Below are 17968 nucleotides of genomic sequence, written 5' to 3'. Positions count from 1 at the left end.
GCGCACACCTGTGGTTCCAGTGACTCAGGAGGCTGAGATGAGAGAACTGTTTAAGCTCAGGAAGCAAAGGTTACAGTGAGGCAAGATCACGCCACTGCAATCCAGTCTGGGTGATAGAGCAAGACCTTATCTCAAAAACAAAAACAAGAGAAATAAAATAGGATCAGTGAATAGGCTAGAATGACCCAAATGGAAATAAAAGGACATGATTAAGAAGCTACTGTAGGGACAGGTGCAGTGGCTCACACCTGTAATCTCAGCACTTTGGGAGGCTGAGGCGGGCAGATCACCTGAGGTTGGGAGTTCAAGACCAACCCAACCAACATGGAGAAACCCCATCTCTACCAAAAAATACAAAATTAGCTGGGTGTAGTGGTGCATGCAGGAAGCTGAGGCAGAAGAATCACTTGAACCTGGGAGGTGGAGGTTGTGGTGAGCCAAGATTGACCCACTGCACTCCAGCCTGGGGAGTGAAACTCTGTCTGGGGGAAAAAAAAGTCCTACAAATTTGCCAAGTGTGAGCTGTGTTCAGAGCCCTGTGGGACACAGAGATGGGGAGATGAGGGGTTGGCAGGGGCTGGGAATAGAAACTTACATGGGGAAAGGTGATTTTTCGGAGAGCAGCATCATAATTCTTTACCTCCACCTTCTCCATGAGAGGACGAATGACTAAGTGGGTGTCAGTGCCTAGGAATGCGGGGGAGAAGGTGTACAGAATTAGAAGTAATCCTGATGAGAACAGCCAGAGCCAGGAGGGGTAAAGCAGCAGTCTTGCTGGGAGAACCCACCTCCGGATATCAGCGATGTTGGGCTGTGGGCCACAGTGCGCACGTCATGAGTGTGATGCTGGAATGGTTTTGTCCGAACCCACTGCTTCTCACCGCTGTTAGATGTCACAGGGACCAGCTGAAAATGGAAGACTGTCCCCTCGGCTGTGCCCACCACAAAACTGTCTTCTTGCTGAGGATTAAATCATGAGGGAGGCACATGTAACCAAAACAAGGTCTGACTGGAAAAATACTCCCTGAGGTGTTCTGTCTGGGCAGCTTAGGGGTAAACCTATGCCCAGAATCAGTAGGAAAGTTACAAGGGCTTTTCTCTCCAGAAGCTAAAGATTCCATTAGAGGAGCAAGGTCAGACACAGGTAACAATGCGCCCCCTACTGACAAAACAACGTCTACAGTAGGAACAATACAGTAACATTTCATATACACAACCTAGATCTCCTTAAAATAGAACAGAGAGATAAAATAACTAGGACCTATCTGAGAAATTTAAATCCTTCTAAATAAAGGGAAAACCTAAACGAATAAATCCATACCATATTCTTTAATAGGCATATTTAACATGATCAAAATATTATCACTAAAGAAATATGTTAAAGCATTAAAAACACTGATAATCATTTATTTGGAGCTAGAACAGTTGTTTCATAATAATGTTTATTTTATTAGTAAGAAACACCAGGCACGGTGGCTCACGCCTGTAATCCCAGCACTTTGGGAGGCCAAGGCAGGTGGATCATGAAGTCAGGAGATCGAGACAACCTTGTCCAACACAGTGAAACACCGTCTCTACTAAAATAAAAAAATTAGCTGAGCGTGGTGGTGTGTGCCTGTAATCCCAGCTACTCAGGAGGCCGAGGCAGGAAAATTGCTTGAACCAGGGAGTCCGAGGTTGCAGTGAGCCGGGATTACACCAGAGATAGACTCTGTCTCCAAAAAAAAAAGATAAGAAAAGAAAAAATAACAAGAAACATCAGCCAGGCGTGCTGGCTTATTCCTGTAATCCCAGTACTATAGAAAGACGAGGTGGGTGGATCACTTGAGTCCAGGAGTTTGAGACCAGCCTGGCCAACATGGTGAAGCCCGTCTCTACTAAAAATACAAAATTTGGCTGGGCGTGGTGGCACATGCCTGTAATCCCAGCACTTTGGGAGGCTGAGGCAGGCGGATCATCTGAGATGGCGAGTTTGAGACCAGCCTGACCAACATGGAGAAACCCGATCTCTACTAAAAATAGAAATACAGCTGGGTGTGGTGGTGCATACAACCACACCAATTTTTGTTTTTTGAGTTGGCTCACTGCAACCTCTGCCTTCTCAGGTTCAAGAGATTCTCCGGCCGGGCGAAGTGGCTCACACCTATAATCCTAGCACTTTGGGAGATCGAGGTGGGTGGATCGTCTCAGGTCAGGAGTTCAAGACCAGCCTGGCCATCATGGTGAAACCCCATCTTAAAAAAAAAAAAGAGGGGAGACGGTACACGATGGCCGATCGGTAATAGCTCGGGATTGCAGCTCTCAGTCAAAGCGCAGAGAACTAGAGGACGCCACACTTTCAGACAAATTCTGGTCGCTCACGGAGCAGAAGATCCCCAGTGGAGGAACCACACGGGTCGCCAGCTCGACTCTTGTGGCTGGCGCAGCGGCTTCGCCGGCACCTCGGCGCGGCAGCTCTCGGAGCAGAGTGAACAAGGCTGGCTCCCCTTCTGACCGAGGCTTGGAGGACCCACACGGGTACCCAGCACGACCCCTGAGACCGGCGCAGAGGCTGTGACGCCACCTCAGCGCGGCGCGGCAGGAGGATAAATTTACAATGATGGGAAGAAACCAGCGTAAAAAGGCTGAGAATACTCAAAATCAGAACGCCTCTCCCTCTAAAGATGATCACAGTTCCACATCAACAATGGAACAAGGCTTGACGGAGAACAGCGCATCCCAATGACAGAGTCACTCTTCGAGGAATGGATAATAAGAAACTTCTGTGAGTTAAAAGAACACGTTGTAGCCCAACGTAAAGAAACTAGAAACTTTGAAAAAAAGGTTTGACGAAATCCTATTGAGAATAGACAACTTAGAGAGGAATATGAGTGAATTAATGGAACTGAAGAATATAATACAGGAACTCCGAGAAGTATGCACAGGTTTAAACACTCAAATTGTTCAAGCAGAAGAAAGGATAACAGAGGTCAAAGTCCAACTTAATGCAAGAAAACAAGAAGACAAGATTAGAGATAAAAGGATAAAAAGGAATGAGCAAAGTCTCCAAGAAATGTGGGACTATGTGAAAAGACCAAATTTACGTTTGATAGGTATACCTGAATGCGACCGAGAGAATGAATCCAAGCTGGAAAATACCCTTCAGGATATTATTCAGGAAAATTTTCCTGAACTAGCAAAGCAGGTCAACATTCAACCCCAGGTAATACAGAGAACACCACAAAGATATTCCTCAAGAAGAGCAACCCCAAGGCACATAATCGTTAGATTCACCAGGGTTGAAACGAAGGAGAAAATACTAAGGGCAGCCAGAGAGAAAGGTCAGGTTACCCACAAAGGCAAGCCTATCAGACTTACAGCAGATCTCTCAGCAGAAACTCTACAAGCCAGAAGAGAGTGGGGGCCAATATTCAACATCCTCAAAGAACAGAACCTTCAGCCCAGAATTTCATATCCAGCCAAACTAAGCTTCACAACTGAAGGAAAAATAAAATCTTTTATGAACAAGCAAGTACTCAGAGATTTTACCACCAGGCCTGCTTTACAAGAGCTTCTGAAAGAGGCATTACACACAGAAAGAAACAACCACTATTAGCCTTACTAAAAATATACCAAAAAGTAAAGAGCACCAACATAAAGAAGAATTTTCATCAACGAATGGATCAAACAGCCAGTTAACATCAAATGGCAGTAACCCTAAATTTAAATAGACTAAATCCCCCAATCAAAAGACACAGCCAAAACCCAACGACATGTTACATCCAGACCTGTTTCACATGCAAGGATACACAAAGACTCAAAACAAAGGAATGGAGAAAGATTTACCAACCAAATGGAGAGAAAAAATAAATAAATAAATACATAAAAAGCAGGAGTTGCAATTCTCGTAGCGGATAAAATAGATTTTAAAGCAACAAAGATATAGTGGTAAAAGGATCAATACAACAACAAGAGCTAATGATCCTAACACCCAGATACATAGAGACTTAGATTCAATGAGACAGAAAATTAATAAGGATATCAAAGACTCGAACTCAGATCCAGAACAAGTAAACTTAATAAATACTTATAGAGCTCTCCACTTCAAATACATAAAATATACATTCTTGAATACCACATCACACCTACTCACAGGTTTAAATGAAACATTGATTGGCCATTATTAATACCCATTTTTTTTTTCAGAATAAAGCAATATTTCCGTTCACCCTCCCTCTCTCTCTTCCTCTTTCTCTCCTTTACTCATTTTTTTTTTCTTTCCTTCTCTCAAAAAAAGAAATCAACCTGTAAACCTCTAGATCCAGGTCAGCAATGTCTCTCTCATTGCTTGAATTCCTTCCTTCCCTTCCCTCCCTCCCCTCCTTCATCCCTTCCTTCCTCCCTCCCTTCCTCCTTCCCTCCCTTCCTGCCTTCCTCTCTTCCTCCTTCCCTCCCTAAAAAAAAAAAAAAAAAAGAAAGAAGGAAAAAAGAGATCCTGCCACCTCAGCCTCCCAAGTAGCTGGTATTATAGGCACACACCACCACATTTGGTTAATTTTTGCTCTTTTTTTTTTTTAAAGATGGAGTTTTGCTCTTGTCACCTAGGCTGGAGTGCAATGGTGCGATCTCGGCTCACCGCAATCTCCACTCCTGGGTTCAAGCCACTCTCCTGCCTCAGCCTTCCAAGTAGCTGTGATTACGGGTGTGTGCCACCTCGCCCAACTAATTTTTGGATTATTAGTAGAGACAAGGTTTCGCCATGTTGTCCAGGCTGGTCTTGAACTCCTGACCTCAGGTGATCCACCTGCCTCGGCCTCCCAAAGTGCTGGGATTACAGGCGTAAGCCACCACACTGGGCCTTGATTGATTGATTGATTTTAGTAGACAGGGTTTCAACCATGTTGGCAAGGAAGGTCTCAAACTCCTGACCTCAGGTGATCCACCTACCCCACAACCTCCCGAAGTCTCATCTTTAAAAAAAATTAAACAAATAAATAAGAAAAAGCAAGCAAACAAACAAAAACACAAGCCCACAATACAAACAAAAAACCCGAAGAAGAGTAGTAATGTGGCTGGATGTGATGGCTCACATCTGTAATTCCTGCACTCTGGAAGGGAGGAGAATCACTTCAGCCCAGGAATTTGAGACCACTCTGGACAACATAGTGAGACCCCATCTCTATAAAAAATGTTAAAAACAGCCTGGTGGTACACGTCTGTAGTCCCAGCCACTTGGGAGGCTAAGGTAGGAGGACCGCTTCAGCCTGGGAGGCAGAGGCTACAGTGAGCCATGATTACACCATTGCACTCCACCTCGGTAACAGAGCAAAATCCTGTCTTTAAAAAAAAAAAAGAGTAGTAATGAAGATATACATCCAAAAGAAGTAAAGACAGGAACTCAAACATATATAAAATACAGGCTGGGCCGGGCGCGGTGGCTCAAGCCTGTAATCCCAGCACTTTGGGAGGCCGAGGCGGGTGGATCACGAGGTCAAGAGATCGAGACCATCCTGGTCAACATGGTGAAACCCCGTCTCTACTAAAAATTACAAAAAATTAGCTGGGCATGGTGGTGCGTGCCTGTAATCCCAGCTACTCAGGAGGCTGAGGCAAGAGAATTGCCTGAACCCAGGGGGCGGAGGTTGCGGTGAGCCGAGATTGCGCCATTGCACTCCAGCCTGGGTAACAAGAGCGAAACTCCGTCTCAAAAAAAAAAAAAAAAAAAAAAAAAATACAGGCTGAAGATTCCTAATCCAAAGCCAGCCGTGGTGGCTCACAATTGTAATCCCAGCACCTTGGGAAGCTGAGGCAGGCGGATCACTTGAGATCAGGAATTCGAGACTAGCCTTGGCCAATGTGGTGAAACCCCGCCTCTCTAAAAAAATTAGTTGGGCACGGTGGTGTGAGCCTGTAGTCCCAGCTAAAAAAAAAAAGGATTTGTAATCCAAAATAGAAAACTTTTTGAGTACTAATATGACACCACAAGTGGAAAACTTTACAACTGACCTGATCTGTTGGATCACAGTCAAAACTATTTCATGCATAAAATAAACAGAATATTGTACAAAATTACCTTCAGGCTACGTGTATATGGTATGTATGAAACATAAATGAATTTCTTATATAGGCTTGGATCTCATCACCAAGATATCTCATTACATATATGCAAATATTCCAAAATCCAAAATCTGCAACACTTTTAGTCCAAAGCAGAACCAGATCAGACACTCAACCTGTACTTGTACCTCAATGTTCAGAGAAGCATTATTATTATGATTTTTGAGACAGAGTTTCACTCTTGTTACCCAGGATGGAGTGCAACGGTGCAATCTCAGCTCACTGCAACCTCCGCCTCCTGGGTTCAAACAACTTTTCTGCCTCAGCCTCCTGAGTAGCTGGGATTACAGGCACATGCCACCATGCCTGGCTAATTTTTTATTTTTAGTACAGATGGGGTTTCACCATGTTGGCCAGGCCAGTTTTGAAGTCCTGACCTCAGGTGATCCTCCCGCCTTGACCTCCCAAAATGGTGGGATTACAGGTGTGAGCCACCATGTCCAGCTCTGACATGGAATCATAAAAGAACTGAAGGACGGGCACACTAACTCACACCTGTAACCCCAGCACTTTGGGAGGCTGAGGCAGGCAGATAATGAGGTCAGGAGTTGAGACCAGCCTGGCCAACATGGTGAAACCTCATCTCTACTAAAGATACAAAAAAATAGCCAGGTATCGTGGTTGCACATGCCTGTAATACCAGCTACTTGAGATGCTGAGGCAGGAGAATCTCTTGAACCTGGGAGGTAGAGGTTTCAGTGAGCTGAGGTCACACCACTGCACTCTAGCATAGGCAACAAGGAAAGACTTTGCCACAAAAAAAAACCAAAAAACAAACAAACAAAAAAAACCAAATACTGGCAGGGCACGGTGGCTCACGCCTATAATCCCAGCACTTTGGGAGGCCAAGGTGGGCAGATCCCGAGGTCAGGAGTTTGAGATCAGCCTGAACAATATGGCGAAACCCCATCTCTAGTAAAAATACAAAAATCAGCCAGGTATGGTGGCATGCATCTGTAATCCCAGCTACTTTGGAGGCTGAGGCAGGAGAAATGCTTAAATCCAGGAGGTGGAGGTTGCAATCAGCCGAGATTGTGCCATTGAACTTCACCCTGGGTGACAAGAGCAAGACTTCATTTCAAAAAAAAAAAGAAAAAAGAAAAACCCAAAAAAACTGAAAGGGAAACAAAAGAAAAGGCTCTTTTAGGACATAGGAGTTAGGAAGCAAAGGGGAAATCCAATCTTGAATCAAGATGAAGAGTTCCCAATTTAATCAAGAGTAACTGCTTCATAGAGAAAAAAAAAAAATCTCAGGACTGACCTCTAAATGAAAGCAAATATTCTCTACAACTCCCTTCAGGAATCAGTACTCACCTCATAGATGAAGGTGAAAAACATCTAAGAAAATCAAAGGACTGGATATTTGCCACAATTAACTTTTTATTCAATGAAAATCCATTAAAATAAATCTGGGCAGACATGGTGACTCATGCCTGTGGTTCCAGCACTTTGGGAGGCCAAAGTGGGAGTATCTCTTGAGGCCAGGAGTTTGAAACCAGCCTAGGCCACATGGTGAGAACCCATCTCTACAAAAAATTTTAAAAATTTGCTGTGTGGCAGCATGTGCCTATAGTCCTAGGTGCTCAGAAGACTGAGGCAAGAGGATTGCTTGAGACCTGGAGTTGGTGGCCAAAGTGAGCTATGATCACATCAATGCACTTCAGCCTGGGAGAGAGACCCTGTCTGCAAAATAAAATTTTTTTAATGGCTCATGCCTGTAATCCCAACACTTTGGGAGGCCAACGCGGGCAGATCACGAGGTCAGGAGATCAAGACCATCCTAGCCAACACAGTGAAACACCGTCTCTACTAAAAATACAAAAATTAGCTGGGTATGGTGGTGCATGCCTGTAGTCCCAGCTACTTGGGAGGTTGAGGCAGGAGAAACACTTGAATCCAGGAGGCAGAGATTGCAATGAGCCAAGATCGTGCCACAGCACTCCAGTCTTGCGACACATCAAGACTCTGTATCAAAAAAATAAAGTTTTTCTTAAACGAAAAAATAAAAAGCTGTCTGGCAAGAGAGTGTAACAGGAAAAAGCCTGGAGGCCACACAGTGTAGCTTACACCTGTTGAAATTAGGATCAGTTTCAAAAAAGATGTGAGAATAATGAAAATACCACCCTCACTCTGTGCCAGACACTGTACTTGGCACTTCACATGTACTACCCATTTAATCCTGCCCCATGAGGTATGTGTTACTGGCATTCTTGGTTTTTTTACAGAGGGGAAAAAAACTGAGGATTAGAAAGCAGTAACTCTCTTGAGGTAGGCATGTGGCTAAGTGGTACCCACTGGGACTTAGTCTTTGATAAGCATTTTTGAGCACAGGAATTTATACAATGGTATTTTTCAACTTAGGTACCAAAATTCACAGATTCTGAGATATACATTTCCCCCCCTTTTTTTTTTCCTCTGAGACGGAGTTTCATTTTTGTTGCCCAGGCTAGAGTGCAGTGGCGCAATCTTGGCTCACTGCATCCTCCGCCTCCTGGGTTCAAGTGATTCTCCTGCCTCAGCCTCCTGAGTAGCGGGGATTACAGGCAACCTCCACCAGGCCTGGCTAATTTTTTTGTATTTTTAGTAGAGACAGGGTTTCACCATGTTGACCAGGCTGGTCTTGAACTCCTGACCTCAGGTGATCCACTCGCCTTGGCCTCCCAAAGTGCTGGGATTACAAGTATCAGCCACCGCACCCTGCCCATTTTCCCACGTTTTAACACCTCTGCAATCAGGATATCTTAAAATGTTTGTCAATCTGTGCATGTCTGGTATCTATAGATAAAGGGCCAATAGCAAAACTTGCAGAATGGCTGTCATAGGCCTAAAAGAAAACTTCAAAGACTACAGTGGAACTTCACCAACATTACTAACGGCATTGAAGCAACGTGTGGGAAAACATGGACCCTGACGACTGAGCTGAAAAGTGACTCAGAGTGGGGGAGGGAGAGGGGTGGATGAGAAATTACTTACTGGGTATGACCTACATTATTACAGTGAAGAATACACTAAAAGCCCTAACTTCATCACTATGCAATATATTCATGTAACAAAACTACAGCTGTACCCCATGAATTTATATACATTTAAAGAATAAACAAATAGCTGGGCACGGTGGCTCATACCTGTAATCCCAGCACTTTTGGAGGCTGAGATGAGCTGATCACCTAAAGTTGGGAGTTCAAGACCAGCCTGACCAACAAGGAGAAACCATCTCTACTTAATATACAAACTTAGCCGGGCGTGGTGGTGCATGCCTGCAATCCCAGCTACTCCAGAGGCTGAGGCAGGAGAATCGCTTGAACCCGGGATGCAGAGGTTTCAGCAAGCCGAGATTGCGTCACTGCACTCCAGCCTGGACAACAAGAATGAAACTCAAAAAAAAAAAAAAAAAAAAAAAAAAGAAGAATAAATAAATGGCCAAAAGAGTGACTCAGGGAGTTTCTGAATGTAAAGAAGTTTTAGGAATATCTTAATCAATTTATTTCATATTTTTTTTATAGCACAAGAATGACATGATGGTCAGGCGTGGTGGCTCACGCCTGTAATCCAAGCACTTTGGAGGCCAAGGTGAGAGGATCACCTGAGGTCGGGAGTTCAAGACCAGCCTGACCAACAATGGTGAAACTCCAAAAAAAAAAGAGTGACATGACATTTACTTTAAGTCTCAAGGAGCCTTTTCAATAAGTAAAATGCAAATTCTACATTTAAAGAAATATTGTCAGTTTGTTTACAAAACATAAATTTTACATTTAGAAAAGCACTGTGTCATAGTTTAATTGGCAGTGTTTTTTCCTTCCCATGATAACAAAATAACCTTAATCAATTTCATATTTATATGCACAAGAGTGATATGACATTTAAGTCTCAAGGAGCTCTTTCAATAAGTAAAATACAAATTCTACATTTAAAGAAATATTGTCAGTTTGCTTACAAAACATAAATTTTACATTTAGAAAAGCACTGTGTCATAGTTTAATTGGCAGTATTTTTTTCCTTCCCCTGATAACAAAATAATGGTGTGTTTCAGAATCAGTTTTATCTAAGATTGAATGTAGTATGGGCATACTTTAAGAAAAAAATAATAATGATATGCAGTAGAAATTAAACCTCTCTCTCTCTGACCCCCTAAATGTCCTCTCTAGAAGTCATAAAGTCATCACCATTAGTGTTTCTTCTTTTTTTTGAGACAGGGTCTCACTCTCACTTTTTTTTTTTTTTTTGAGACAGTGAGACTAAGACCCTGACTCAAAAAAAAAGGTAAGAAACACTAATGGTGATGACTTGATGACTTCTAGAGGACATTTAGGGGGACAGAGAGATTCTCCTGTGTCAGTCTAGGCTGGAGTACAGTGGCACAATCAGGGCTCACTGCAGCCTCGACTTGATCCTTCCATTTCAGCCCCACAGGTAGTGAGAAAGATAGGCATGAGCCATCATGCCTGGCTAATTCTTTTGAATTGTAGTAAGTCTTGCTATATTGCCTAGGCTGGTCTTGAACTCCTGAGCACAGATATCCTGCATCTTGGCCTCCCAAAGTCCTGGGATCACAGGTTGAGCCACTGCACTAAGCCTCCAAAGATAGTCTATGTGTATACCAGCCCCTCCTTTTCTTTTTTTTTTAAGACAAAGTCTTGCTCTTCCTCCATCACTCTCAGCTGACTGCAACTTCTGCCTCCGGGTTCAAGTGATTCTCCTGCCTTAGCCTTCCAAGTAGCTGGGACTACAAGCGCATACCATTCATACCTGGCTAATTTCTGCATCTTTGGTAGAGACAGGGTTTCACCATGTTGGCCAGTCTGATCTCTAACTCCTGGCCTCAAGTGATCCACCAGCCTCGGCTTCCCAAAGTGCTGAGATTACAGGCGTGAGCCATCCCACCTGGCTCCTCCCTTTCTTAAATGTTATTATGTACTGTATAAATGCACTATAATACTGTTCTACTTTTTCCTCTTAACAATATATCCCAGAAATTGTTCCATAGCAGTAAATATACATCTTCCTTGTCCTTTAAAATAACTCCATAATATTTAATTACATTTTTTTCTTTTTGAGAGGGAGTCTCCCTGTTTCGGGGCTGGAGTGCAGTGGTGCAATCTGAGCTAACTGCAACCTCCACCTCCCAGGTTCAAGTGATTCTCCTGCCTCAGCATCCCCAATAGCTGGGACTACAGATGCACATCACCAGATCCAGATGATTTTTGTATTTTTAGTAGAGACGGGGTTTCACCATGTTGGCGAGGATGGTCTCAATCTCTTGACCTTGTGATCCGCCCGCCTTAGTCTCCCAAAGTGCTGGGATTACAGGTGTGAGCCACCATGCTTGGCCTAAGTAATTATACTTTAAATGGTACTTATTTAAATAATTAACTCTTCTGTTTTTTTTGTTTTTTGACACAAAGTCTCACTCTGTTTCCAAGGCTGTGGTACAGTGGCATGATCTTGGCTCACTGCAACCACTATCTCCCAGGTTTAAGTGATTCTCCTGCCTCAGACTCCTGAGTAGCTGGGACCACAGGCACACACCACCATGACTGGCTTTTTGTATTTTTAGTAGAGATGGGGTTTTCCCATGTTGGCCAGGCTGGTCTCGATCTCTGGAGCTCAGGTGATCACCTGCCTCAGCCTCCCAAAGTGCTGGGTTTATAGGCGTGAGCCACCTCAGCCGGCCAATAGTTAATTATTAAGTATAATAATTACAAGTGTTGGGGATGAAAACTCTATTTTTAAAGAGGAATTTTTTGGAGGCCAAGGCGGGTGGATAACCTGAGGTTGGGAGTTCAAGACCAACCAGCCTGACCAACATGGTGAAACCCCGTCTTAAAAAAAAAAGTAAAATTAAATCAAGGGGAATTTATCCCACTCATTTTAATTTATACCACTATTATCATTTATATGTGACATTAAATGTTTTTCAGGGCTTTAACATACGTCAAACTGTTCTCAGAAAAGCTGTGAAACGGAATAGGAACACTACACTAGAATATGGATGTCAGCACGTAAGATAGCACATAATTCTCAAACTAAGGAGGTAAAGAACAAAGGATCTAGTCAACAAATAAAATCACGTTCCATGTCTCACTACTAAAATACTCAAAGGTTTCTAAATGAGAATTCATGTTACCAGTCTTGTACAATATTTACGTCATAGAAAATAACAGGCTGAGTGTGATGGCTCACACCTGTAATCTCAGCACTTTGGAAGGCTGAGGTGGGTGGATCACTTGAAGTCAGGAGTCTGAGACCAGCCTGGTCATCACAGTGAAACCCCATTTCTACAAAAAAACATAAAAATTAACCAGGTGTGGTGGTTGGTGCCTGTAATCCCACCTACTCTGGAGGCTAAGGCAGCAGAATTGCTTGAACCCAGGAGGCAGAAGTTTCAGTGAGTTGAGATCATGCCACTGCACTCCAGCCTGGGCGAGAGAGCAAGACTCTGTCTCAAAGAAAATAGGCCGAGCAAGGTGGCTCATGCCTATACTCCCAGCAGCAATTTGGGAGGCAGAGGCAGTAGATCACATGAGGTCAGGAGTTCCAGAATAGCCTGGCCAACATGGTGAAACCCAGTCTCTACTAAAAATACAAAAAATAGCCGGGTGTGATGGTGGGTGCCTGTAATCCCAGCTACTAGAAAGGCTGAGGCAGGAGAATCACTTGAACCCAGGAGGCAGAGGTTGCCGTGAGCCTAGATCACACCATTGCACTCCAGCCTGGGAGACAAGAGCAAAACTCTGCCTCTAAATAAATAGCGATAATAATACTAAGTTAGGGCCAGGTGTGGTCGCTCACGCCTGTAATCCCAGCACTTTGGGAGGCTGAGACGGGCGGATCACAAGGTCAGGAGATCGAGACCATACTGTTCAACATGGTGAAACCCATCTCTACTAAAATTACAAGAAAAAAAATTTAGCTGGGCGTGCTGGCACGTGCCTATAGTGCCAGCTACTCTGGAGGCTGAGGCAGGAGAATTGCTTGAACCCAGGAGGCGGAGATTGCAGTGAGCCGAGATCACGCCACTGCACTACAGCCTGGGTGACAGTGCAAGACTCCATCTCAAAAATAAAAAATACTAAATAAGAAGTTTTGGCCAGGGGTGGTGATTCCTTCCTATAATCAGAGGCTGAGATGGGAGGATCCCCCAGCCCAGGAACTGAAGACCATCTTGGGCAACATACGGAGACCCTCATCTCTATTTTCCTAAAAAAGTAAAAATAAATACATAAAAAGGTTCTATAAGAGAAGAATTCACGTTACGAAAGGGAAAGAGACATATCTGTTCAACACAAATCTACTTGAGGATTAATAAAACAGAAGAAAATAAACATTTTCAAAATCACTTAAAAGTTATCTTCTAATGTTCCAGAACAGGAAGCAAGAGAGTAGCTGGACAGAAAGGGAAACAGTGCTTCTCAAGATTCTTCTAAGCTGCTGCGCCCTATCTACGATCAGACTAGATGAACCGGAGGTGAGGAGTGTCTGAAGAAAATCTCCCTGTTAACTAATCTCTGGGAGAATCCTGTACTCTCTAATCAAATGTTAGATACTATGGAAACAATGTGGGTTTTCAGATGCATTTTCCGAAATTTATCTTCCTCCAGTACAACATCAGGATCAGGAACCAGTATTCATGGCACATCACTGAGGCTGTTTTCTCTATTCAAACCTCAGGTTGTACATCAACCGCTCAAAACAGGGACTGTACTCACGTTCGCTACAGCAATGGACTGAACGTCAGCATTAGCGATGAGATGGCTCTTCACAAGCGTCCCAGTGGCTGAGTCCCAGAACTGCACCTTCCCAGCAGAGTCCACACTTATGACAGTGCCATCTGACAAGAAGGCAACACCCCACACGATGCACTTCCGCTTAGACACACCCATATATTGCCGGTCCACAATCATCTTATGAACAGTGCTGCCTGAAAAAAATCAGAAAAGCACACCTTCGAATGGTACTTATTTCTCTGTCAGTCTTCAAAATCCATCTGTGGCCAAGGTGAGAGGATCACTTGAGCCCAAGGAGTTTGAGGCCAGCCTAGGCAACAAAGTGAGACCTTGTCTCTGTGAAACAAAATGTAACAAATCTGCCTGTGGTAAGCATGGTATGGTAGGTGAGCTGACTGAACACAGTCAGCCTGTAAATGGTGGTTCTGGTGAACCTGATATCAGAACTCCAGAATGGTTACCAGAAGAGAAGGGGCAAGGGGAAAGCCTAATACGAATGAGATAGAAGGTGAGAGGGAGGAAGTGAGGGGAGAGAACGAGAACAGAATCCCCCCTTTGGGGTGGTGAAACAGAAAGAAACATTTGAGACATTCACTTAAAGCTGGCCAACTGCACACATACGTTATACTCTGCTCTTTTCCAAAATCCCACAGGAAAGGGAGAGAACAGTGACAAAATCTGGGGAATTGGAAAACAGACAAGTAGTGACAACCGACTTAGCAAAACCCTGAAACTAAGCCCTAGGTCAGCAAAGAGGAAAGCCACGCAGCCACCTGATTTGTACTACAGAATCCTTCAAGACTCAGGAACTGGGGACCCCAGATATTCTAGAAAAGGAGAAAGTGGGGCTTCAAAGGAAGGCTCCATTAACAGCTGGTAGATCCCTCAGAGAGCCATGCCCTAAGAAGCTGGGAAGCTCCCAAAACACACATCAGCAGAAGACTGGAGACACTGTCTGAGGAGGGTTATCAGGCAGAAACAATATATGAAAACCAGGATTAAGCGAACATTTCTCATTGAAAGTTGAGAATATAATTCTTTTTTTTTCCCCTTTAGAATGATCTCACTTAAAATTATTGCTGTCAGGTTAAAAAAAAAAAAGAACGCTGATAGCCAGGCCAATACTCACTGGGAAGGAGAATAAAAAATCATTTCTGGGGAACATCACTGGCACAGGAGAAAAGATATGAAGATTCTGGCTTCATGATTACCCTGAATAAGCAGTTTAGCCAGATCATTCTTCAGTGAAATCCAAGCTCAGTAAGCCACATGATGCAGTGATGAGATGATCACCAGACATGTGAGGAAAGCCTTTAATGTGAAAGTCAGAGGCCAAAGGGACTAACAGAAACAAAATAACAGGGAGGAAACAGGCAGAGTGAAAAACACTTGAGGATTACTAATAGCCTTAGAAACAGAAGAGTTTCTGTATAATAAAACAAAAAGAGAATGCTATAAAAATGAACATTCAGGAAACAAAAAAGAACTCTGAAAATGTCAAAAATGAAAAACTCAACAGACGATTCAAAGATAAAAATGACAAACTTTCCCAGAAAGCATAGTAAAAAGCCAAAGAAATTTAAAATAAGAGTGAAAGAATTTCCCCCAGAACTTAAGGACACAGGTTTTGGATTAAAAGAATCTACCAGGTGTCCAGAACAATTAACTGATCCACACACCAAGAAACATAATTATTATATTTCGTAACAGTAAGGATAAGGAAGCTTCCTAAAAGCTCTCAGGGGGAGGAAAAAAAACAGGTCCTATACAAAGGGATCAACTCTCAGAATGCCATCTGACTTGCTAATAATACCAGGAGCTAAAAGACAGAGAAGCCAGGGCTTCAACCTAGAATTCTTTCTCATGTACTCTTACTCAGGATCCACCAAAGGATAAACCAACACAGTGAATAACACAGAAAGACGGGATCCTATTAAATAGAAAAGCAAAGAAGATTCCTAAAACAACTGAAAAATCAATCAGAGTTCCAGATCTCACAGTTGTGCAGCAGGCCCAGAGTGGCTAACCCAGACGAGAGTGGGTCAGAATGCACTACGAGAGACTTATTCACAAAGATAAAAGTAGAGAAAGAAAACCAGATGGACCTGAACCTCATGTATGCAACTGGAAAAATGTGGGGCTGTATCAGTGAGAGAGAGAGACAGAGACACTATGAAACAAAAAGTATACAGGAAAAGAAAAAATACTACTGGAGTAGTATACACACAGTCATAATAATGAAAACAACTACTAATCTGAACAAAGTTACAATATAACCATACTGGGAGGATCAGGAGAAAGTATGAATGCCTGTGGCAGATGGTTAGAAAAAGAGGGCCAAGTCACAAAAGTTAATAAAAGATGGTCTAAAGCTGAAAACTCAAAATGTAGCATAAAAAGGATGCTAGGTTTCCCACAGTGATAAATACCAAAAGAATCAGCTAAGGGTCACAAGGGGTTGCCTTGAGGAGTGTGAGAGGGATATAGAGGGACTCTCTCTTTTTTGTAATAAGCTTAAGGAATTCTTTTTTTCTTTCTGATACGGAGTTTGAGTCTTGTTGCCCAGGCTGGAGTGCAATGGCACTAACTGGGCTCACCACAACCTCCATCTCCCAGGAGGTTCAAGTGATTCTCCTGCCTCAGCCTCCTGAGTAGCTGGGATTACAGGTACGCACCACAATGCCTGGCTAATTTTGTCCTTTTAGTAGAGACAGGGTTTCTCCATATTGGTCAGGCTGGTCTCAAACTCCCGATCTCAGATGATCTGCCTGCCTCGACCTCCCAAAGTGCTGGGATGACAGGCGTAAGCCACTGAGCCCGTCCAGGAATTCTTTATATAATAAATAAAAAAAAACTACTTGAGCATTGAGGAAATAGGAAAGAGGTGTATAACCTGTTTCATCTCGGTATCACAGATGAAAGTCAAACATGTCCATCTAACAAGTTGAGATCAATCCCACCAATGAAGGATTCTATTAAGCCAATTTTCCAGGCCAAAAACAGAAAATGTCATGGTTCTCTACTTTTCTGATCTTAGGTTTCACCAATTATGCTACAAAGATCTTATGTTCTCCAATGACAAGCCCATTTTTACCAAGGACTGGGATCTATAAATAGGTCCCAGTCCTTGGTAAATTCTACTGTTCACAGTACATGAATGTATTAGTAGTTGGGAGAGAATTTTATTGTGAATTCTTATTATGATGAATGAAAAACAACTACATCTTACTTAAGATCCAAGATTCCCCTAAAAGCAGCAGTAGTAATCCAAGAAAAGAGTAAAATTCATTGTGGACATCTCAGAAGGTTAATGACACGTTAGGCCCTAAAGGTCACGAAAGCATGATAAAAGCTCAAGCTTTTGAAAACGCAGCAATGTGAAACTGACAAACAAGACTCACACCCCAAATGAACTGAGAAAAACAATCACCTGATTTGACATCAAACACACTAATGTAGTCTATGGAGCCAGCTGCAATGTGGGTACCAGAGGGACGCCAGCTGAGACTCAGGATGCGACCTTGGGAGTTGTACAACAAAAAAGAAAGTGACATACACGTAAATATACAGAGGGTAACTGAGCTCTCTTCCCTCAATTATCTCTAGAGTTTACTACAATCTTAGCTCTCATCTACTGTACTCCCTGAAGCACCATTTCATAACAGATGAGGCACAACTCTGCCCTGGGATCCACAATGAAGCCTTTGACACTTTCATAATGTATAAATGATAGAAGTGTAAATAAATATAAACTTTTGGGGATGAGGCTAGGAGTGATATCACAATATTTAAATGTGCACACTTTTTGGCCCAGTAATTGCACTGGGAACGATCAAAGAGAAATACTTGCACGAGGGCCCAAAAATATGTATATAAAAATGCTCAGGCCGGGCGCGGTGGCTCATGCCTATAATCCCAGAACTTTGGGAGGCCGAGGTGGGTGGATCACGAGGTCAAGAGATCGAGACCATCCTGGTCAACATGGTGAAACCCCGTCTCTACTAAAAATACAAAAATTAGCTGGGCATGGTGGCGCGTGCCTGTAGTCCCAGCTACTCGGGAGGCTGAGGCAGGAGAACTGCTTGAATCCAGGAGGCAGAGGTTGCGGTGAGCCGAAATCGTGCCATTGCACTCCAGTCTGGGTAACA

General features: G+C 43.2%; 1 protein-coding gene across 8 annotated transcripts in view; it reads right to left on the bottom strand.

Annotated features, from left to right (window-relative positions):
• UTP4 (UTP4 small subunit processome component) overlaps positions 1 to 17968 on the bottom strand; it is a 41002-nt gene that overhangs the window by 14977 nt on the left and 8057 nt on the right. For 4 of the 8 annotated variants that reach the window (XM_035281816.2, XM_035281818.2, XM_002761105.5 and 1 more), the window contains 4 exons: positions 17251 to 17340; positions 13803 to 14014; positions 789 to 960; positions 596 to 687 (listed from right to left, as the gene is read on the bottom strand). In XM_035281816.2, coding sequence (XP_035137707.1) covers positions 596 to 687; positions 789 to 960; positions 13803 to 14014; positions 17251 to 17340 — 566 coding nt within the window. The remainder of the gene's footprint in view (positions 1 to 595; positions 688 to 788; positions 961 to 13802; positions 14015 to 17250; positions 17341 to 17968) is intronic. The other 4 variants (XM_035281817.2, XM_078357579.1, XM_008986132.4 and 1 more) reach the window with 2 other exon arrangements.

Source organism: Callithrix jacchus, chromosome 20, assembly GCF_049354715.1.
Source record: "Callithrix jacchus isolate 240 chromosome 20, calJac240_pri, whole genome shotgun sequence".
NCBI classification, from domain to species: Eukaryota; Metazoa; Chordata; class Mammalia; order Primates; family Cebidae; genus Callithrix; species Callithrix jacchus.
This window is presented reverse-complemented; position numbering and strand designations above follow the sequence as displayed.